This window comes from Gossypium raimondii, chromosome 10, assembly GCF_025698545.1.
Source record: "Gossypium raimondii isolate GPD5lz chromosome 10, ASM2569854v1, whole genome shotgun sequence".
In the NCBI taxonomy this organism is placed as follows: domain Eukaryota; kingdom Viridiplantae; phylum Streptophyta; class Magnoliopsida; order Malvales; family Malvaceae; genus Gossypium; species Gossypium raimondii.
Genome location: NC_068574.1, coordinates 29,137,711 through 29,161,203, shown reverse-complemented (window position 1 = coordinate 29,161,203; position 23,493 = coordinate 29,137,711). Strand labels below are relative to the sequence as shown.

At 37.4% G+C, this 23,493-nt stretch overlaps 3 protein-coding genes and 1 long non-coding RNA gene across 6 annotated transcripts; all 4 read right to left on the bottom strand.

Annotated features, from left to right (window-relative positions):
• Positions 1-1,082: 1,082 nt before the first annotated feature.
• On the bottom strand, positions 1,083-1,952 carry LOC128033696 (uncharacterized). Its single transcript, XR_008189675.1, has 2 exons — positions 1,608-1,952; positions 1,083-1,515 (listed from the first exon to the last, which is right to left on the bottom strand). It is a non-coding gene; the product is annotated as an uncharacterized LOC128033696 (long non-coding RNA).
• Positions 1,953-3,147: 1,195 nt separating this feature from the next.
• Positions 3,148-4,231, bottom strand: LOC105778380 (glycine-rich cell wall structural protein). 3 transcript variants are annotated; one of them, XM_052621773.1, is made up of 2 exons: positions 4,125-4,231; positions 3,148-4,064 (listed from the first exon to the last, which is right to left on the bottom strand). In XM_052621773.1, the coding sequence occupies exons 1-2, from the start codon at positions 4,192-4,194 to the stop codon at positions 3,448-3,450; spliced, it is 687 nt and encodes a 228-aa protein (XP_052477733.1). In that variant the 5' UTR covers positions 4,195-4,231; the 3' UTR covers positions 3,148-3,447. The 3 variants fall into 3 exon arrangements, with proteins under 3 accessions (XP_052477733.1, XP_052477734.1, XP_052477732.1); XM_052621774.1 differs by having other exon boundaries at positions 3,148-4,004; positions 4,125-4,209; XM_052621772.1 differs by having other exon boundaries at positions 3,148-4,004; positions 4,065-4,198.
• A 124-nt stretch (positions 4,232-4,355) lies between these two features.
• Positions 4,356-4,727, bottom strand: LOC128033938 (glycine-rich protein 23-like). The gene has a single exon (XM_052622438.1). It carries the CDS (start codon positions 4,725-4,727, stop codon positions 4,356-4,358), a length of 372 nt encoding a protein of 123 aa, XP_052478398.1.
• A 15,027-nt stretch (positions 4,728-19,754) lies between these two features.
• On the bottom strand, positions 19,755-21,608 carry LOC105775410 (uncharacterized). The gene is made up of 2 exons (XM_012597926.2): positions 20,167-21,608; positions 19,755-20,091 (listed from the first exon to the last, which is right to left on the bottom strand). Exons 1-2 carry the CDS (start codon positions 21,606-21,608, stop codon positions 19,755-19,757), a joined length of 1,779 nt encoding a protein of 592 aa, XP_012453380.2.
• Positions 21,609-23,493: the final 1,885 nt, after the last annotated feature.

Genomic DNA, 23,493 nt, shown 5'->3' with positions numbered 1-23,493 from the left:
AAAAGTGCTTAATAATTTGAAATTTGTAACTAATATATAATACCTCGTAAATGATAAAAAATCATATTTAAATTTTAAATTTAAATACAGGGCCCACTTTAAATATAATTTAAAAAAATAAAATATTTTTAACTCAAAACCTAACAAAAACTAACTTTTAATACTAAAAGTTTCCTAAAATGCACATGTTCCTTACTCTTTATATATATATGATTGGATTTTAAATTTTTATACAAGAAAGTTAAATTTTAAATAATTAAAAGAATAAATAATTTAAACTTTATAATAAATTTAAATTATTTTAAAATATATAATATAATTTTAAACTTTTGTGAAGGCCTAAGCCCTCTTGAGCTCCAATGAGAAGCTGAATTTAGAAACTATATATTATAAAATCAAAGATTTTGTAAACAGGTTTAAAGCCATTAAAAAATAGTTTTAAGCTTTTTATAATATTTTTAAATAATATTTTATACTCCTTCTATAACCAATCAAATTGTAATAATTAATTTTCAAAATTTGACGTCCATTATTTTAAGTATTTAAATTAATTAAATTTCGTAAAAAAGAAAAACTACATTCAAACTTTTCAAAGTATAGTTTTAATTTTTTTATCACTAATAAAATATATAAACTAGCTAACTGAATTTTATTTTAGTTGGCATTAATAAAATTGTCAAAGTAAAAGAATATAGATTCAAATATATTGAAACAAAATTTTTTCTTAATTAAAAGTGAAAAAAAGTTATTTAGAAAAAATAGAGTATAAGATTTTGACATTAAGTCTGCTAAACATATATATTAAAATGATATTCCATCATTCAATCAAATGCATGCTTTTATTAAACACTTGAGTAAACTATAAAATTCATGATTTATGTTTGAGTAAACTTATATTTTGGTTATAGAACTTTAAAATATAATTATTAATATTATCTATTTATCACGTTTATCCGATAACTCTATTAAAAATATAATGAAATGTTCAACTGTTCTTGTATACATAGATACTACGTAGATTTAATGAATTGTTTTAATTTTTTTTTTTAAATAAGAAAATTCATGTTGGACTATCTATTGAATTAGAGAGAAAAACAACAACAAATCCTTCATTTTCTTTTCATCTCTCTGGGTGAACCAGAAACCTCGACTGCCATTTACATTGACAACACCATTGAAGCCACCCTAAACTACCACCCTCGCACGACCCAACCAATCCTCCATTGCAACTTCCAACAACACTACCTTCTTCACCGACTCTCATCCACCACAAACACCGAGAAACCCATAGACCAAGCCTAAATTAACCACAACACCAATGTTGCCCGGTCCCTAACCTAGACACCTTCCGAAGCCACCACCAATCGCCAAAAAATCACAACCCGTAAACCTCAACCCTCAACTCCCTCTGCATCTAAACCCTAAACTCGAAAAAATCAACCACCAATCATACTCAAACCCTATCAAAAACCAAAAGAGAAGAAGCTCCCCTCTTCCAAAACCCACGAGCAAAACCTGCAACAGAGAAAAATAAAAGAGCATCAAAATCGACCAAATATTAAAAAAAGAAAAGTTTTTCAGACGAGTAGGAAAAGGAAGCATCTTACCATTGGTCAAGGTCCAGTCAGCGAGCTCCAGACAACGGTTGGATAATCGAAATAGTGAGAAGGTGGCCACCAATGAGTAAACAACTTACCAAAAAATTAGGCTACATCAACGGGCGAAAAAGGAGATCGAGACTAATAAAGGTTGCGGGTTTAGGGTTTTGTTTTGTAGGATTTTGGATCATTTTAAGGAAATCTAAGGAACAAGGTCCGAAGGAAGAAAAGAGCGGTTTTATAGTAAGCTGGGATGGAAAATGGTGATGTCAACGACGGTAATGGAGGCAGCTAAGTTTTTCACCTGCGGTTTGAGGTTAAGAAAAAAGTAGAGATGGAAGAGACAAGGCCAAGGATCACATTTCTAAACATTGACCTATAGTTTGTCATGGGAAAATAGATATATATAACGAAAGGCTGACCTTATCCTTTAATGATTTGGAAGTTTAATAGCCCACCTTATTCCTTAATGATTTAGTTATAAGTTTAATCTCCACTCACAATAAATATATTTCATCAATAATTGTTTATCTTTTAAAAAATATTTATAACGAAAAATTAATCACGGCTAATAATAGATGTCCTAAATATATTAAAATATTCTATAACTTCACAATTTTTAATTTTAATACCTATAATTTTATTTTTAAAATATTCAATTTTCAAAGAGTGCATAGATAAAGAAAAATGAACTATTTTGGAAAATACTACAAACCTTTTAAACTGCCACCGTGATGTTCAGTTCAGCTCAACTTGTTCCATTCAAATAATGTAACACATCAACTTAGCATTAAATCATTAATACAAGTTATTGACTTATAATACAATTAATGAATAACATTAATAATTATATAATAATTTTTAAAAATAAAAAATTTAATGATGAAAACATAAATTAACTCAAATTACACCTTACCCTTTTGGGGGTGGGGGGACACCTTACCCTTTTTAATACTTATCTTATTTTAGTTAGATGATTGCCACAAACGTACGTTATATGATTCTTTGCATTAAAAAAGATGTTTGCAACCTTTTCTCCATTATAAAACTTGTGAGAAACAAAAATCCCTTTTAGTTTTTATAACCTGCTTTGTTTGCTTATCTCATAACTATTCTTTGATTATTTGATCATACAAAGATATCCAACAAGGAAAAAAAACACTCTATGTATAATTCAAATGTGAGTGAAGATTGATGAAAGGCAAATTATGTAAAACATCTACCATTAACAATAAAAGGTAACCAACTGTGGGCATTTATTGAATGGATTTTTGTTCAAACATTAATTTAATGGAGGGAAAGATCAACAATGATTCTACCATACTTGTAAAAGTAAATGTGGTAGCTAGGTAGGGGAGGCAGTGTAGTCCATTATTGAACAAAAAAATAAATGTGAGGTTACATGCCATTAATTTATATGCATCACATGCCAATTCCATGCAACAATTTAATTTCCACTCCACTGTGTTGGTTTCTGCTTTTTGACTTTCATCTTTATATATGTCTACAATTATTTAAGCAATGTTTACGTACAAAGAAAACCAGAGTGTAAAGTACAATTTTATTTGCATTAGATAATATATCCATCTTACAATGTGCTTAATTTTGATACGCATGCATGCACTATAAGATAACACAATTTATATTTCAACAATGACATTACCACAAGTTTTCTGAACAAAGGAAAAAAGACTTTACGATGGCAAATCAGAAAACAAATTAATCCTTAATATAACATTTCATTAAACAAAAAGGGAAAACAAAAATCATAAACAGGAAGCTGGATATTTGGAGTGAAATGATTAGGACTTTTAAGTACTTTGAGATATTATTCACGCAATGTGTATTACTAGTGTCCACCTCCACCGCCAGCACCAAAGCCAGCTCCGCCGCCAAAGCCAGCACCCCCTCCCCCACCTCCACCTCCACCGAGGCCACCCCCACCAGCCCCAAGCCCTCCACCAAGTCCTCCACCTTTGCCAAATCCACCACCAACTCCAAATCCTCCCCCAACTCCACCACCACCACCAAATCCTCCTCCACCTCCAAAACCTCCACCACCACCACCAACTCCACCGAGCCCTCCTCCAGCTCCTCCTCCAGCACCACCACCTCCACCGAGCCCTCCTCCAGCTCCACCACCTGCACCACCACCTAATCCGCCCCCACCTCCCAGCCCATGGCCACCACCTAGTCCTCCACCCCGTCCTAGTCCACCTCCTGCACCTCCACCAAGCCCATGGCCCCCACCGAGTCCTCCACCACCACCCAACCCACCTCCTGCACCCCCACCCAGCCCATGGCCACCGCCAAGTCCTCCACCACCACCCACTCCACCTCCTGCACCTCCACCCAGCCCATGGCCACTGCCAAGTCCTCCACCACCACCCAATCCACCTCCTGCACCTCCTCCCAGCCCATGGCCACCGCCAAGTCCTCCACCACCACCCAATCCACCTCCTGCACCTCCACCAAGCCCATGGCCACCGCCAAGTCCTCCACCACCACCCAATCCACCTCCTGCACCTCCACCCAGCCCATGGCCACTGCCAAGTCCTCCACCACCGCCCAATCCTCCTCCTGCTCCTCCAAGCATGTGGCCACCACCCAATCCACCACCTGCACCCCCACCAACACCAACACCACCTCCACCACCTAATCCTCCTCCCGCACCACCACCCAGGCCTCCACCAACTCCACCACCAGCACCTCCACCAAGACCACCTCCACCACCTAATCCTCCTCCCGCACCACCACCTAGGCCTCCACCACCCCAAGACCTCCTCCACCACCTAATCCTCCACCCCCACCACCCCCAAGACCACCACCGCCACCTAGTCCTCCACCACCACCAAAGCCTCCACCAGCACCCCCACCTAAACCACCTCCTCCACCAATGCCTCCACCACCACCAAAACCACCACCTAGACCACCACCAATGCCATGCCTAAAACCCTTCTTATATATCCCACGTCCTAGACCTCCTCCCTTGGCTTTGAACAAAAATGGACGACGTATCAAACGCTTTTTATCATCAACTCCACTAACCCCATGATCAGCCACCCCAAAACTATCCACAACAAGAATGTACAACACAGCAATCAAAACAAAGCGGTTCAAAACACCCATTGCTACCTAAAGCCCTTAACCAAAACTAAGCTCACACGACGCAGTACTACAATAAGTGAGCAATATATATATATATATATAGGAGTAAGCCAGAGTTAGCCATTATAAAAATAAAACCCAACTGTCACGCGTGGATGAGTAAATGAGGCTCATCTGCCAATGTACAAGCAATTTATTCGTCCAACTGTCCCTTCCGAACCAATCACAAATGCACTCACCCTTGCATTGGATTTGGGTTTTGACTTCTCTTTTAGCTCATATTCTTTTACTTCTTTATATTTCTTATCCTAGATTGACTCAACTTGTTTAAACTTTGGCTACTTTTAAGAGAGCAAGTTGGAATTCCAGAGAGGTTTAGAAGTTCAAACTCTAACTGTGATTCCATTAATGGGGTTCTTTTTTATGCCATTAATGAATCTGCAGACAAAGTTTCTAACAATGTGTCTCCGCCAGCAATGTTTAGCTGGTCTGGCGAGACTTATATGAGCTGATCGTTGCAATTTGATGATATGCTTCGTGTTTGTCTTTTGTTTTTTCTCCATTCTTTTGTTAATCATCATTTTGACGTGAGTTTATTTGGTCATAATGAAGAGAACAATAAACGAAACCTTCATATAAGCTTGAATGAACTCAATGATAGTTGGTTTATATATAATGGCTTTTAAGAAGGTTAATTGTTAACGTAAGTTCACAAATTGTTTCAACTTAATTTGCACAAGTCATAGATATCAGGATCATATTAACGCCATATTATGCATTACTATACAACCCACAACATCGTCGCAGCAGCTCATATGTGTACATAAAGCCCGGTCACTGGCTGATGTTCCATCAATGTACAAGTGTTTGTTAGTTACCACAAAAAGAGATTGATAGCCGCAGCAGCCTTTGCGCTAAAGAGACCAATGGTTTGAGATTTTGGGACTGAAACTAAATTTATGAGTTAATATATATATATATATATATATATGCAAATTTTAACTTTTTGATAGTTAAAATACTTATACGTATTAAATGAAAATTTTTCAATGTTGTTATACTAATAGCAATAGAAAAAATAATGACTATCGAATTACTAATTACTGATAAAACAACTATTTGTATTGCATAATTTCTTGCTGTACGAGACCTTGGCTTTTGTCCACTTAAAACCTTGATTTTCTAATAAAAGTTTTCATCCGATAAAAATAAAAATATTATTATTTAAATTTAATTATAAAAATATTTTTCATATTTAATATCTTCTAGTAGTAGAAATAGGATATCAAGTTGGCTTGATTCAATCTTCCGCGTGAATTTTGAAAATTTTGGAGATACAATTTAACACATCTCATGGGCATGTCTAATATGTTACACCAATATTTTATATAAAGATATCATTTACTTAATATATATGGAGTAAAATCCACCGATCCACAACATTTTAATGTTTTAGTTTCATCACTTTTATCATACATTCATGTTTTAACCAATATATATAGTTATAATAGTTAAAGTTATACTAAATATAGAATAGTAAAAAAGTGGTGGTTCACATCATTTGAGATACCAAGAACCATAATTCATATTATATATGCTGTAAAGAGCTACTAGAATAGTGATTTAGGGATGTTGAGCCCATCTTTGAGCAAAGTGTAGGTAGTATGTGTTGACACCATTTTTTTGATGAAAACGGGGTCGATTAGGATTTTAAAAATGAAAACGAAAAACGGGAGTCGCCACCAATCCTTTTTAATAAGGTGTGATTGGATCACCTCGAAAATTGGTTGTTTTTAATAAACGATTTAATTTTTATTAAAATAATGATTTTGGTCCACGAAATTCAAAGAAACGGGTTCGGGAGTCGGTTACGTACGAGGAAGGATTAGCACCCTCGTAACGCCCAGAAATTGGTACCTAGTTGATTAGTTAATGTCTTAGTGTCGAAAAAATAAAAACTTTAGAGAGATTTAAAATACGATCCTTAAAAACTCGGATGACATGGATTGAAATTCAAGAGGATATTTGGCTATTTGGTTAAACGAGAAATCGAAACCCAGCACATTAGGGCACGTTCCTCAAATTTCCAAACGAAAAACATTGCCTTATTTTGAAATTTTTAAAAGGATATTTAGTTATTTGATTGAACGAGAAAAATCGAAACCCAGCACATTAGGGCACGTTTTCTCGAATTTTCAAACGCAAAACATTGCCTTATTTTGAAATTTTTGGAAGGATATTTGGCTATTTGGTTGAACGAGAAAAATCGAAACCCAGCACATTAGGGCACGTTTTCTTGAATTTCCAAACGCAAAACATTGACTTATTTTGAATATTTTTTAAAAGGATATTTAGCTATTTGGTTGAACGAGAAAAAATCAAAACCCAGCACATTAGAGCACGTTTTCTCGAATTTCCAAATGCAAAACAGTGCCTTATTTTGAAATTTTTGGAAGGATATTTGGCTATTTGGTTGAACGAGAAAAATCGAAATCCAGCACATTAGGGCACATTTTCTCGAATTTCCATACGCAAAACATTGCCTTATTTTGAATTTTTTTAAAAGGATATTTAGCTATTTGGTTGAACGAGAAAAAATCGAAACCCAGCACATTAGGGCACGTTTTCTCGAATTTTCAAACGCAAAACATTGCCTTATTTTGAAATTTTTGGAAGGATATTTGGCTATTTGGTTGAACGAGAAAAATCGAAACCCAGCACATTAAGGCACGTTTTCTCGAATTTCCAAACGCAAACATTGCCTTATTTTGAATTTTTTTTAAAAGGATATTTAGCTATTTGGTTGAACGAGAAAAAATCGAAACCGAGCACATTAGGGCACGTTTTCTCGAATTTCCAAACGCAAAACATTGCCTTATTTTGAAATTTTTGGAAGGATATTTGGCTATTTGGTTGAATGAGAAAAATCGAAACCCAACACATTAGTGCACGTTTTCTCGAATTTCTAAACGCAAAACATTGCCTTATTTTGAAAAATTTTCCTCTTTTTCGAAATATGTTGTTACTATACATAACGGAATAATAAATATGATAATGTGAACAAAGATGATATGAACAAAAACGAAAAATAAAATAAATCAATCATGCATATATCATAGAAAATAAATAAATAAATGAATAAATAACGAAAGCATAAAATGGACATATAAATAAATACATAAATGAACATAAAAAAAACAATAAAGGAAAATAGATGAAAATTATAAAATATAGATATGTGTATGTACATATAAGGAACTATATATATATATATACATAAAATTATAAAAAACGAAAATATATTTATATATATATATATGTTTTAAGGATATTAAATATAAAAGGTTATGTAAATATATATACATATATATAATTATGAAAATATGGAAAATATATAGATATAGATTTTAAATTATTAGATATAAAAGTTCATTATGTAAGTAAGTTTATAAGAATAAGTTATATATAAAAAAATACGTGTATAATACTCATATGTATATATATATGTAGAAAAAAATGTAAATAAAGATAAAATAATATAAAACTAACTAATATATATTAACAAAATAGTAACGAATAAATAAAACTAATGACAATAATAATAATAATAATAATGATGATGATGATGATGATGATGATGATGATGATGATGATGATGATGATGATGATGATGATGATAAATTAATTAACTAAATAATAAAATGCTAAAAAATAGACTAATTTTTCAATGAAATAAAAAATATAGGGCCAATTCGAAATAATGGAAAACGAAAAGGATCAAATTGCGATACGCGTAAAAAAGGAAGGACCGAAACAGTAAATAAACCCAAAGTTCTAAAACGCAGCACTTCAATGGACTAAAATGAAACAAAAGTAAAATCTTAGGGCTAAATCAAAATAAAAGAAAACAACAAAATAGGACCAAATTGTAATCTATTTGAAAAATAGGAGGATCTGCAGCGTAAATAACCCTTTGAAGAAAACACGGATCCTCCTCGGGGTTGGGTCACACATGGTCGAGCCAAAACGGCGTCGTTTTGGCACCTAACCCCTAAGGGTAAAACGACGTCGTTTTGTGGGGGTTATTTAAACCCAAATTTCTTCCAAAAATTCATTTTAACCGACCCTAAAAAGACACCCCACATTTCCTCTCAACACCCACTCTCGTGGTTCGAACCTCCCAGTCCGATCATCGGCCCATCAGCATTCACGCCACGCCACCAAAATTCAAAAGGTAGAATTTTTTTCGCAAATATAAAACGTCTTTTTTAATATATATATATGTATGTATGTATGAAAAAGATAAACGAGTATAAAAAAAAGGATGCGAAAATGAAAATAGAATCACCTTTGATTGATTTTTTTTGTTTTTCTGGGAAAATATTACAAAAGGAAAAAAGAAGAAGAAAAAGCCCCCCTTTTTTACATGTTCTTCGGCTTTTTATAGCCGATTTCCTTTTTCTTTGCTCTGTTGTTTTCTATTGATTGCAGGGACTTAAGGCGGTGCAAGTGGGTGTCGGTGGAAAGTGGTGATGGGACATCCGGCGATGGAGTTGGTGACTACCAGAGGCGGTGATGGGACTGGCGGCTACAGTGCTAGGGTTTCAGAAAAGCTGAAACCCTAGTTTGACTTTGATTTTGGGGTTGGGCCTATTGAGTTATTGGGCCTCGAGTTTGGGTTAGGTCTAGGTGGGTTTGGGTAGCTGGGTCTGTTTGTGATTGGGTAGCTGAGTAATGGGCTTGATGTAATTGGGCTCGGGTTTAGGCTAGTTTTGTTGGGTTGTAAAAATTTGGGTTTTGGGCCGGGCGAAGAAATGGGCTTGTACAGCTGCCCCTCTTTGCTCGTTGTCGTGTAACGAGAACAGTGCCCAATCCCGTCGAGTCTTGGCTTCTTTTGACGCTTCTCTTTTTTAAGTAGCCTCATTCCAATCCACTGGGTCTTGTTGCTTCAATCCACTATACTGCACTTCAGAGAGATACAACTTGTAGCTTTAATCTTCTTCGCAGCAACTTCAGGGGGTGAGGTTTGTGGTTTAAATTTACTTCCCTACTATATTGGGAAGATAAGATTCACCGTCTTCGATCTGCTCCACTACTGCTTAGGGAGATAGAATCTATAATCTTTGACCTATTCCACTACTGCTTAGGGAGATAGGACTGGATGCGATCTGCTCTACTACAACTTTAGGGAGATAAGGTCTTCCATCTCCAATCTGTTTAACTGCAATGTCGGAGAAATTGGATTCACCTTCGTAGCTTCAATCTATTTCATTACACCGTCAGGAAAGTAAGATTCGCTGTCGTAGCTTCAATCAATTTAGCCGCAATGTCGGGGAAGCAAGATTCACCGTTGTAGATTCAATCTGTTCCACTACACCACGGGAGAAATGAGATCGCAACGTCAGGGAAGGAAGATTCACCGTTGTGGCCTCAATCTTTTAAATTGCAATGTCGGGGAAGCAAGATTCACCGTTGTGACTTCAATCTGTTCCGCTGCATCACCTGGGAAGGTAAGATTCACCGTTGTGGCCTCAATCTTTTGAGTTGCAATGTCGAGGAAGCGAGATTCACCGTTGCAGCTTCAATCTGTTCCGTTGCATTACCTGGGAAGGTAAGATTCGCCGTTGTGGCCTCAATCTTATGAATTGCAATGTCTAGGAAGCGAGATTCGCCGTTGTAGCTTCAATCTGTTCCACTGCATCTCCTGGGAAGGTAAGATTCCCCGTTGTGGCCTCAATCTTTTGAGTTGCAATGTCTAGGAAGCGAGATTCGCCATTGTAGCTTCAATCTATTCCGCTGCATTGCCTGGAAAGGTAAGATTCACCGTTGTGGCCTCAATCTTTTGAGTTGCAATGTCTAGGAAGCAAGATTCGTTGTTGTAGCTTCAATCTGTTCCACTGCATTGCCTGGGAAGGTAAGATTCGCCGTTATGGCCTCAATCTTTTGAGTTGCAATGTTTTATGGCCTCAATCTTTTGAGTTGCAATGTTTAGGAAGCGAGATTCGCCGTTGTAGCTTCAATCTGTTCCACTGTATTGCCTGGGAAGGTAAGATTCGCCGTTATGACCTCAATCTTTTGAGTTGGAATGTCTAGAAAGCGAGATTCGACGTTGTAGCTTCAATCTGTTCCGCTGCATTGCCTGGGAATGTAAGATTCGCCGTTGTGGCCTCAATCTTTTGAATTGCAATGTCTAGGAAGTAAGATTCAGCGTTGTAGCTTCAATCTGTTCCGCTGCATCGTTTCGAAGTAAGATTCGCCGTTGTGGCTTCAATCTTTTAAATTTCAAACTATGGTTTCTTCGATCTGCTTTGCTGTCAACTCAGGAAAGCAAGACCTGCCATCTTCATTGATCTGTTCTTTGGGGAACATGACCTATATGAACCTATTTATGCCTAGTGATTATGATCAAAATGAATCAAAATATCCTAGCTAAATGTGTATGCATGAATGCAAAATGAAAATGATCTTTCAATGTTTGAGTTGTTATTGCCCATTGTTCAATAAAGCTTTATTGCCAGCACGTGAGAATGCTATCTTATTTGGTTGGTAATGCTCATCTCTTACTTGGTCGGATTACCTCCACTGTAATTTTCAAAGTTCAGTTGTGATTTTCAAAGTTAAGCCCATCGTAATTTGGGACATAAAATTGAAAACCATCCTCCTCTTATTGTAAACTAGGAGTACAAGATCTGAATTTCCTTAGTTACCTACACCATTTCCAAGGTGTCGTACCAAAAGTTTATGTATAATTGCAAAATTTTCTCTTCCGAAAAACCTCTTCTTATCATTCGGTGATCATTGAAACTTTGTTACCAACACGACATTTGATCAATTTGCTTAGTCAATGTTTTGACAACAAAGTTTGAAAGGGTAGTCCTGACTTAGACTTTTCCCTTTTTGACACTTTAAATTTGGTGTGTTCTAAACAACAATCCTGTTTCAGGTGCCTTCATTATTTAGACATATCTAGAGTAATATGAAAAACTCCTTTTGTTTGAACATTCAGTCCATTAATCGTTATTTCAAATGTTTGAAAAAAGTATCACAAATGGACAAACAAAATGTTATTGAGAACAAATCTCGAAATGAATAGGTTAATCAAGATAGCAAATTTTGCTAAGATAAAAAGACAATAGACAAGATGGAATTTTATTGGGAGCAATGCTTGAAATGAATACATTAATCAAGACAACAAATTTTGTCAAGATTCAAAATAAGATGACAACAGGTGCCCCAGATATCGCAGTACGAGCTTCCCTTCTTTCTAAAGCCCATTCTGAACTTAATATGTGTTTAGGGAATCTACAGTAGTTTGTCGATGCCCCAAGATGTCGCCTACCCTTTCTTGTGATTCAGGTATAGTGAGACCACCACATGTCCCAAATCTTGATCAAAATTTGAGCTGTTCCGTTCACCTTACATCTCATCAAAATTTGAGTCGCCTTTTTCAGGTTTTCAACTCAAATCCCCTTTGGTCTCAAGGCGCCTTTTATGGGTTTTCACCTTGGCCTATCCTTTTCTTAAGTGCCCTTTTACAGGTTTTCACTTTAATCCTCTTTCTTCAAGTGAAATATTTCTTGACTGAATCTGAGTTTACAGGATTTGGCAGGCTCTTACCATCCATCTCGCTCAAGATTAAAGCTCCTCCAGAAAAGGCCTTTTTACCACATAAGGACCTTCCCAATTTGGCATCCGTTTTCCTCTAAAATCTTTTTGTAGAGGAAGAATCTTTTTCAGAACTAGATCCCCTTCGTGAAACTCTCTGGGATGAACTTTTTTGTTATAGGCTCGCATCATTCTTTTCTGATACATCTGACCGTGACGAATAGCCTTTAACCTCTTTTCTTCTATCAAGTTTAGCTGATCATATCGAGATTGAATCCATTCAGCCTCATCTAACTTTAGTTCAGCTAATACTCGGAGAGAAGGGATTTCAACTTCTATAGGTAAATCTGCCTCCATCCCATAGACTAGAGAAAATGGTGTTGCCCCAGTAGAGGTCCTAACAGAGGTACGATATGCCAGGAGGGCGAAATGTAATTTCTCGTGCCAGTCTTTGTAGGTTTCAGTCATTTTCCCTACAATTTTCTTGATGTTTTTGTTAGCTGCTTCCACGGCACCATTCATTTTTGGACAGTACGGTGACGAATTATGGTGTCTGATCTTGAACTAACTGCAAACTTCTGCTATTAAGTTGTTGTTCAAGTTCAGCGCATTATCGGATATGATCCTTTCAGGCATCCCGTATCGACATATGATCTCTTTTTTCAGAAACTTGCTAACCGCCGACTTCGTGACATTTGTATATGAAGCAGCCTCCACCAATTTAGTGAAGTAATCGATAACCACAAAGATAAAACGATGCCCATTAGAAGCCTTTGGAGATATTGGCCCGATAACATCCATTCCCCACATGGAGAAAGGCCATGGAGAAACCATAACGTGAAGGGGTGAAGGTGGTGCGTGCATTTTGTCGCCATAAATTTGATATTTATGGCACTTTTTGGCATAATTAATGCAATCTCCTTCCATGGTGGGCCAATAATACCCAAATCTCATAATTTGTCTGGCCATCATGAAGCCGTTGGCATGTGTCCCACAGATACCTTCATGCACTTCTTCCAAAATTTTCTTGGCCTCGACAGCATCCACACATCTCAACAAAACTTGATCTTTTCCCTTTTTATACAAGATATCCCCATCTAGGACATAATCAATGGCTAATCTCCTTAATGTCCTCTTATCATTTTCTGTCGCATGGTCAGGGTACTCACGACTCTTTACATATCGCAATATGTCATGATACCAGGGGTGGTCATCCTTTTCCTCTTCATCGTCAATGTTGTAATAATGGGCTGGAGCCTCGTAAATGATGATCTGAATAGGCTTCATATCTTCTGGTTTGTTCACTTTGAACATAGAGGCTAGAGTTGCCAAAGCATCTGCCATCTGGTTTTCATCTCGTGGGATATAACAAAAAGTGACACTATCAAATTCCTCAATCAATTCCAAGACCAATTTTCGATAGCGAATTAACTTCGGGTCTCTCATTTCCCACTCCCCTTTGAGCTGATAAATTACTAGTGCAGAGTCTCTGTATACCTTTAGCGCCTTAATTTTCCGCTCTATGGCTACTCGAATGCCCATAATGCAAGCTTCATACTCAGCCATGTTATTTGTGCAATCAAAGTCCAATTTGCTAGTGAAAGGATAATGATTTCCACTAGGGGACACGAGTACTGCCCCGATTCCATTGCCATAGCATTTGAAACTTCGTCAAAATTCAGCTTCCAAGGACCACCTTCTTGAAAATCTTTTTCTGCAGTTGCAACATACATCAAATCCTCATTTGGAAAATCGAAGTTTAGTGGCTCGTAATCTTCCAGAGCTCTACTTGCCAGGAAATCCGCTATTGCACTCCCTTTTACCGCCTTCTGATTCACATAGACTATATCAAATTCAAATAGAAGAATTTGCCATCGAGCCATTCTCTCATTCAGAGCGGTCGACTCCATCAGGTATATCAGAGGGTCCAGCTTAGAAATTAACCAGATTGTATGGTACAACATGTACTGTCTCAGTCTCCGAGTTGTCCAGATCAGGGCACAACATAGCTTCTCGATTGGCGAGTATCTTGTTTCATATTCAGTGAACTTGTTACTGAGATAGTAGATTGCTTTTTCTTTTCGTCTTGACTCATCATGTTGACCAAGCACGTATCCCATGGAATTTTCAAATACTGCCAAATACAGTATGAGCGGCTTGCCTGGGCAGGGTGGCATCAGCACTGAGGCGTTGGACAAGTAGTGTTTGACTTTTTCAAAAGTTTTCTGACACTCCTCATCCCATACACCTGGAGTGTGTTTCCTAAGGAGGCGAAATATTGGGTCACATTTCTCGGTTAACTGTGAAATAAACTGAGCGATATAGTTTAGTCTTCCTAGGAAACCTCGAACTTCTTGTATTGCCCTTACTTTGTCAGGATCAATCTCAATTACTCTCTCACTGACCACGAACCCCAACAATTTTCCTGATCTGACCCCGAATGTGCATTTCGCTGGATTTAGCTTTAGCTGAAATTTTCTCAACCTTATAAATAATTTCTTAAGGACCTGCACATGTTCATCTTCTGTTCTAGACTTTGCAATCATATCATCAACATAGAATTCTAACTCCTTATGCATCATGTCATGAAACAATGTTACCATGGCCCTCTGATACGTTGCCCCTGCATTTTTCAACCCAAATGGCATCACTTTATAACAAAAGGTCCCCCATAGGGTTATGAATGTAGTTTTCTTCATATCTTCAGGATGCATCTTAATTTGGTTATATCCAGAGAAACCATCCATGAAAGAAAATAACGAATGCCCTACTGTGTTATCTACCAAGGCGTCGATGTGTGGCAAAGGAAAGTTATCTTTTGGGCTAGCCTTATTTAAATCTCTGTAATCTACACACATTCATACTTTCTCATTTTTCTTAGGGACGGGTACAATGTTGGCTACCCATTCGGAGTATTTAACCACTTGTAAGAATCCAGTATCGAATTGCTTTTGAACCTCCTCCTTTATTTTTAGTACAACATCAGGCCTCATTCTTCGGAGTTTTTGCTGAACGGGCTTACAATCTTCCTTTATAGGAAGACGGTGAACTACGATATCAGTACTTAACCCGGGCATATCTTGGTATGACCTTGCAAAGACATCTTTGAACTCTTGAAGCAACTCAATGAGGTCTTGTTTTACTTCTTCAGCTATGCATGTACCAATCTTCACCACCTTTCCCTCTTCCAGGATCACCGTCTCTACCGTCTCCTCGTGAGGTAGGATTTGTTTCTCTTCCTGCTCTACCATCCTCAACAAGTCCAAAGATAGGTTGCAATCTGTGTTATCTTCAAAATCTTGAGATTCCTCTAAACACATATCTTGTTCAAAAGGACTTTCTAAGTCCATAGTAGAGTCACTCATGTTATTAATATCTTGGGACCTGTTATAGGTACCAAAGAATGTACAGGGAATGTATGAATTTAAGGATTCTTATTTAGTATGGTAACGAATTAATGAAAGAATGATTTAGAATAAAAGCATCCAAAATGACTATTCATACGAAAGAATGAAAAGAAAAAGAATATATACTCAAAAAGAAAAATGCGAAAATATATTTCATTGAAGTCACAATGTTCAAATATAAGCCTATTTCATTTCACAAAAAAGTTTTCATTTTCTCTAGGTTTAAATAGTTAGTATGTCTTGAATATTACTCTGAAAAAGCTCTAAAAACTTCAGGCATTTCTTTTGCAGTCCAATTGTTTAAAACACTCCCAGGTTCAAAGGGACAGATGCCTGATATATTTCCTTCTTCAAATTCTTCTTCAAATATGGAATTGATGTTTAGGTTTCCTAATATCTCCTCTGTGGTCTTCTTTCTTGGAGTCCTCAGTCCAGAATACACGGTTCCTCCCGATACGAAGGTCCTGGATATGTGGGGGAAAGCCATAGGTTCCCGATCAACTTTTTCTCCGTTCAAACGCGCCTTCTTCCTCTCTTGTCTTTTTTCCATCTCTTTTCTTCTTTGCTTGGCATTTGGCTTAAACCCTAAACCAAAACGATCTTGTTTGTCCTTCACCACTGGTGTCTGTATCCTTCCTTGAATGCATCTTCCCAGTCCTCTTCCAGGCACAGCTCCTTTCCCAACTGTCATTTGCAGTCCCATCCTCGTGGCTCTAGATATGCTGGGCATCGGGATCTTCTTTCCCTCAATGACAAAGGTCGTATTTACGAACTCTAAGGACCAAAAAAAACATTCAACTGCCTCATCATCCGTTCCCAAATATGGTGCGTCACTGGTTACTGATGCAATGATGTCTTCCTCAGCATTAATCGTAATCAACCGGCCTTCTGTTACCAATTTCAACTTCTGGTGCAATGATGAAGGCACTGCCCCTGCTGAATGAATCCAGGGTCTTCCCAACAAGCAATTCTACGAAGGCTTGATTTCCATCACTAGGAAGTCCACTTCGTATGTATTCAGGCCAATCGAGAGGGGTATTTCTATTCTTCCCATCACCCTCCTTTCAGTACCATCAAATGCTCTCACTATATCCTAGCATGATTTCATGTGAGAGCTATCCACCGGCAACCTGCTTAAGGTGGATAGGGGCAAAACATTCAGGGCTGATCCATTATCAATTAACACACCCGGTAACATATATTCTCCGCAGCGAGTGGTGATATGTAAGGGTTTGGTGGCTCCTCTCCCTCCCGGTGATATTTCATCATCATTAAAGAAAATGAAATTGTCGGTACTTATATTGTTAACCAATCGGTCCAACTTGTTCACTGAGATATCGTTAGCGACATAAGTTTCATTTAGCACCTTAATCAACGCATTACGATGTATCTCTGAACTAAGAAGCAACTCAAGCACCGAGATACGAGCCGGTTGCTTATGTAATTGTTTTACCACGCTGTACTCGCTATGTTTCAAGAATTTTAGAAATTCTCTAGCCTCATTTTCAGTTACCGGCTGATTGACATGCGATTCAACTTTGTCTGTTTTTGCTTTTCCGAGCTCAACTGCTAAGGCTTTTTCCTTTACAGATTCCACTCTTGCATTTGCCGAATCATAGCATTTTCCACTTCGTGTATAGAATCCTTCCTTCTCTTCTGAAGCATTTAACAAGCTCTTTTTTCCTGGAATCGTCACATTGCAGTTGTAATTCCAAGGAACCTTTTCGCTATCCTTGTAAGGAAAGGATATAGGTTTTTAGATTATGATCTTTGGTGCTATTTGTATTCAGATTCTTTGCTCATTGGCTTTGAAATGATAACCACTGGGTGATTAACCTTTTGGGCTTTCCCTGCAGATCCTTCCTCTGAAGCATAAACTTCTCCCTCTTCTAGTCCCTTGATCTCTTCATAAAACTCCAGTTCTTTGTTATCCATTAAGTTTTGCACCATGGTTCTGAACTCGGTGCATTTTTGGATGTCCTGGCTTTCTTTTGAGTGGAACTTACAAAACTTCCTTGCTCCTTCAGGCCTTCCTATTGAATTTGCTTGATGAAACCTCTTTTCACCATTTGTTTCCAAACCCATTCAAGGGGGGTCTTTATCTCTGCTACGTGGCTTTGACTCTCCTTCCTCCATTCTCAATTATCGCATTCACCCTTTTATCATCATGATTGGGCAACGGATTCTCTGCTACGTTTGGTCCTGATGAGTCACCAATCTTTACGATCCCCAAATTGATAAGTTTTTCAACTAACTTCTTAAACGCAGTGCAGTTCTCAATCGAGTGCCCCTTAGTCCCCGCGTGGTACTCGCATTGGGCGTTTGCATCATACCACTTAGGGTATGGAGGTTGCATAGGTTTTAGGTAAAATGGAGATACCACATGTGCGTCAAATAAGTTCTGGTACAATTATCTATACGTCACCGGGATGGGTGTGAATTGAGGTCCCTTTACATTTGGCCTAGAATTAGATTCCTGTTTCGAAGAACCTTGCTGATTAGCGGTTACCGCTCTGGCTTGTCCCACCGTGATTGATCTAGGATGGTCCTTGCTAAACATGCTTGTATTGTTTATCTCGTGCTCATTCTTTTTTGGTGCTGACCTTTTAGTACTTTCTCCTGCTTCTATCTTGCCACATCTTATGGCGTTCTCTATCATTTCTCCAGACATCACTATGTCTGAGAAGCTTTTAGTGGCACTGCCCAACATGTGATTGAGAAATGGAGCTTTCAAAGTATTGATAAAAAGCATGGTTATCTCTTTCTCTAAAAGTGGTGGTTGAACTTGCGCTGCCACTTCCCTCCATCTCTGAGCATACTGTCGGAAGCTCTCATTAGGTTTCTTTTCCATGTTTTGCAATACAATTCGATCGGGTGCTATATCCATCACATATCTGTACTGCTTTATAAAGGCCTGCGCCAAATCTTTCCATGAGTGGATGTTAGCCTGACTCAATTGATTATACCATATAGCCGCTGATCCGATCAAACTGTCCTAGAAGCAATGAATCAGCAGTTGATCATTGTTGATGTTCCCGGTCATCCTTCGGCAAAACATAGTAATATAAGCTTCAGGACAACTTGTCCCGTCATACTTCTCAAACTCCGGCATTTTAAACTTAGGAGGGAGGACCAAATCAGGTACCAAGCTCAGATCTTTAGTGTCCATTCCTCGGTGGTAATCAGCATTTTCCATTGCTTTAAACTTCTCTTCTAACCATTTACACCAGTTCTCTAACTACTTTGACAGATCCACTTTCGCTTTCTCCACTTCTGCCATGTCATCGAGATCAGGAACCATGAGATTGGTAGTATTCTCTCCGGGGTTATTACTTACTCCGATTTGAAAGTTCATTGGCATTGAAGGACTCGTCTGAAACTGTTGAGGTCTGATTGTAACAGAGGATTTTTGTGGGTAGAACTCAGCTTGAGTATGCGCATGCGGAGGGGTAAAGCCTGGAGGGTAAAGGGGTTCATCGTTATTCCCTTCTTCATCATTAACTACAGGGTCCTTTCCCTTGTCATTTCCTCCTTTCAACAGCTGTGTTAACTTTGCCATCATGTCGTTCTGGGACTCCCGCATCTTTTTTGTCATATCTTGCTAAATTTTTTCCAGCCGCTCTTGTATCTGATCTTGCATATCTTTTTGAAGCTGTTCAAGTTTTTCTAATCTTTGATCCATATTCTTTGATTTCGCTCAAGTTTCGTAGGGGTGTCGGGTTTCCAGGTTAACTGAAATAATTTTATTCAATTAGGGTCCTTTAATGGTTGTTAATACATATGATGTGATTCAATGCATGAAATGAATGCAAAAAGAAAAGGCGTTGACTCTGATTCAATTTCATTTAGAAAAATTTACTGAAAAACAGAATTCTTTACATAAGACAGATTACATATACGGTTTTGCCCTAATGCTCAAAATTCTAATCTTCTTAAGTAATGAAGCTAGCTCTTTCCCCCGGCTTGATTCCAGCTTATTCTTCACACTTAGCGTATCAGCTTGCACTGCCAACGTCTGCAGGTGATCCGCAACCTCTCAAATTTCAGCCACGGCTTCTCCCATAATGTGATCTCTATCTCTAACTTGGTTCTGAAAGTAGTGCAACTGCTCCTTTTGACGGTCTTTATTGGCTTCCAAATACTTGATCCGAATCTCGCAATTTTGCAATGTTGCTTCTAACTCTTCAATTCTTTCTTTCATTTCTTCAATTATATTTAAGCTTGCCTTTAATTCCACCACAGAATTCTGATTCCGATGCCGATGGAGTGATTCTTCTAATTCAGCCACTCTATTCTCTAGTTCCCCTTTTTCCTTTTGATTTTCTGATAAACCCCTCTTTAGAATCTCGTTCTGTGCTTGAACTTCTTGGAACCTTCTTTCCCATCCGTCAGCCTTGTTCTTTTCCTCTTGAATCTCCTTGCCCCACTACTTAGAACTCTTTCCCAACCAGGCAGTCCTCATTGATAATCGCAACTTCTTGTAATCTGTTTTCAAACTCTCTAGGTCTTCTTCAGCCCTAGCTTTCCCTTCTCTTAATCGTTCCGCCTCGAGCTTCTGGACATCTGCATCCAACCTTAAGTTCATTTTTTCTTCCTCTATTCGCTCTATCTGCTTTTCCAACTCTGCATTTCTTCTTTCAAAATCTTGCTTTAAAATTTCTAGTTGAGAAGGGACGACGAGTAAATGCTCCTCTATCGACTGACTACCTTCGCGACTCGGCTCGGGAATATTGTCGTTAATCCTCTTACTCTGCCACCCATGATATTCAGGAGTTATCATTGCCCCAACGGTGAATCTTTTCATCTGGTGAGTTTGTTTCCAAGCATTGGATATTTCTCGAATCTTTCCTTTGTAGTTATTACCCCTATAAGAAAACTCGCACTCGGCCAGTCCTTGCGTTACTGGTATGAACTGTCTTGATCTGTATTGTCTTAATATGAGCAGAGGGGTATATCTGACAGCTCCCCAAATTTCGAGTAAAAGAACCCAATCGAAGTCTCCACATCGGTACAAAATCTCGTCAGGCACCATCCAAGGAGCTTTCCATTCAACATCCTCATCTCGGAGATTTTGAAGGATCGCCATCCATCTTTCTCCAGTAATGTCGTCACGTCTTGGTGTCACTACTAAGTCTTTCAAAAGAGAATACTTTTCAGAGAATACCTTGTAAGAAACCTTGTCTACCTTCCAAAAGTGATTGTGGAACCAAACTAACAGGAGCTGTGCACAACCAATGAATCTTCCCTCACCTGTTCTCCGACACGCACTCAAACATCTGAACGTTTCAGCCAAAATTACTGGGATAGGTGTAACCCTCCTATCAAGTTGATCGAACAAATCTGTAACTGCTTCGTCAATGTGTCCTAACGCCTTGGGGAAAATAACCAGCCCATAGATACTCAAAGCAAAAACATCGACTTTCTTCTTTGTATCAGGGTGTGCCAGAATCTGACCTCGCAAACTTTTCCAAGGGATACATTTATTTTCTCCTTTTTGTTTAGTTCGTGCCGTGACCCATTGCTCGCTCATTCCGGTGATTTTTGCTAACTTCTTTGTAAAAGTGAGAGCATTGGCAGTTCTAGAATAAACTTTATCTACTTGGATTCTCGGACAACGAAGTAAAGCTGTATACTCCTCCACAGTAGGCACATTGTCTACCTCCCCAAAGGTGAAGCAGCTATAAGCAGAATTCCAAAATTGGGCCAGAGCTCGAAATAAATGCTCATCCACCTTGATGTCGAGCAAGTAGGGCAAATCACCATAATTGCAGTAAAACAACTGTCTGACCTCATCATCCCATTGAGCCCAAATTTCTTTCAACTCTTGGAGATTATTCTGAGTTACGTTGATACAAGTGAAGTCCCATAATTCTGATGTATACCCCTCCATCAAACTATCTCCTTTCTCGAGTTGCGTTTTTTTCTAACCATGTTTGGACAATCGCATTATTTTCCACCTTATGAAGAAATTCGTTTTCCATGATAAGCTTTCTGTCTAGTAACCGAATGTGAATCAACGCCTTTTATAATGAAATGTCATGCCATCAGAATGCCATGCAACCAAAGTAAAACACAAGGATCAGTGTCAGATACAAACATGCAATCCAAAACAATTCAGAAAGAATAAAAGCACATATTAGGGTATCTACTAGGGTTTGGTGTAATTCTACCTAGGATGGTCTCCTAAGGTTCACTACATGAGGTTTGGCTCTAAAGTAAGGGTAACCGAACCATCAGATTCCTCGATCTCCACCCATTATAGGCTCATATAGACCGAGTTCGGTTCAGGGGAATACATTTCCCTATGACTGCACGGAGATGAAAATCTCACGAAGACATAGGTACGGATGTATCCCGAAAGCGATCCACTATCCTGCATGGAGGTGAAAACCTCACGAAGGACTAACTTCTCACTCCCACTTAAAAAGGTGTGACCAACGGTCATGCAATGCAATGTGTGGAGATATAAAAATTTAAAATACAAAACATGATAAAAACTATAATTCAAAACAAATGAAATGCAATGAGAGGATCGTATATTTAAATCAAGTTTTCAATTTTTTGACAAAAAGACAAAAAATAATCAACTCGTGGCTTGACTCTCTTATTTTATCTCCCCAGTGGAGTCGCCAAGCTGTTGACACCATTTTTTTGATGAAATATGGTGTTACTATACATAATGGAATAATAAATATGATAATGCGAACAAAGATGATATGAACAAAAACGAAAAATAAAATAAATCAATCATGCATATATCATAGCAAATAAATAAATGAATGAATAAATAACTAAAGCATAAAATGGACATATAAATAAATACATAAATGAACATAAAAAACAATAAAGGAAAATAGATGAAAATTATAAAATATAGATATGTGTATGTACATATAAAGGGAACTATATATATATATATACATAAAATTATAAAAAAACAAATATATATATATATATATGTTTTAGGATATTAAATATAAAAGGTTATGTAAATATATATACATATATATAATTATGAAAATATGGAAAATATATAGATATAAATTTTAAATTATTAGATATAAAAGTTTATTATGTAAGTATGTTTATAAGAATAAGTTATATATAAAAAATACGTGTATAATACTCAGATATATATATATATATGTAGAAAAAATGTAAATAAAGATAAAATAATATAAAACTAACTAATATATATTAACAAAATAGTAACGAATAAATAAAACTAATGACAATAATAATAATAATAATAATGATAATAATAATAATAATAATAATAATAATAATAATAAATTAATTAACTAAATAAGAAAATGCTAAAAAACAGACTAAATCGAAATGAAATAAAAAATATAGTGCCAATTCGAAATAATGGAAAACGAAAAGGATCAAATTGTGACACGCGTAAAAAAGGAACACATAACTCTTAAACGAAAAGTACAAGGTATTTTACAAAATCAAATGTTTTCAAAAGGTAAGTGAATTTTCTATTAAAAATCATTTTGGTCATCTTCAAGGCCAATGTAATCGCTTAGATTGGGCCATAGCGTCTAGGCCTAGTTTTTAGGGTTACAATAAACATGACAAAAATGGATACCCAAGTTCAAGCACAAAAGATGTATATAGGAAGGAGGCACACCTTAGAGGATTGGAGGCTCTTTTGTTTTCCTCACCAAGGACTAGGCCAACTCGTCAATGGTCCCATAAGGCCATGCTTCACTGGTAGACTTGACTCTTTGAGTTTTTACTCCCAACACTAAGTTTGTCGATCTAAA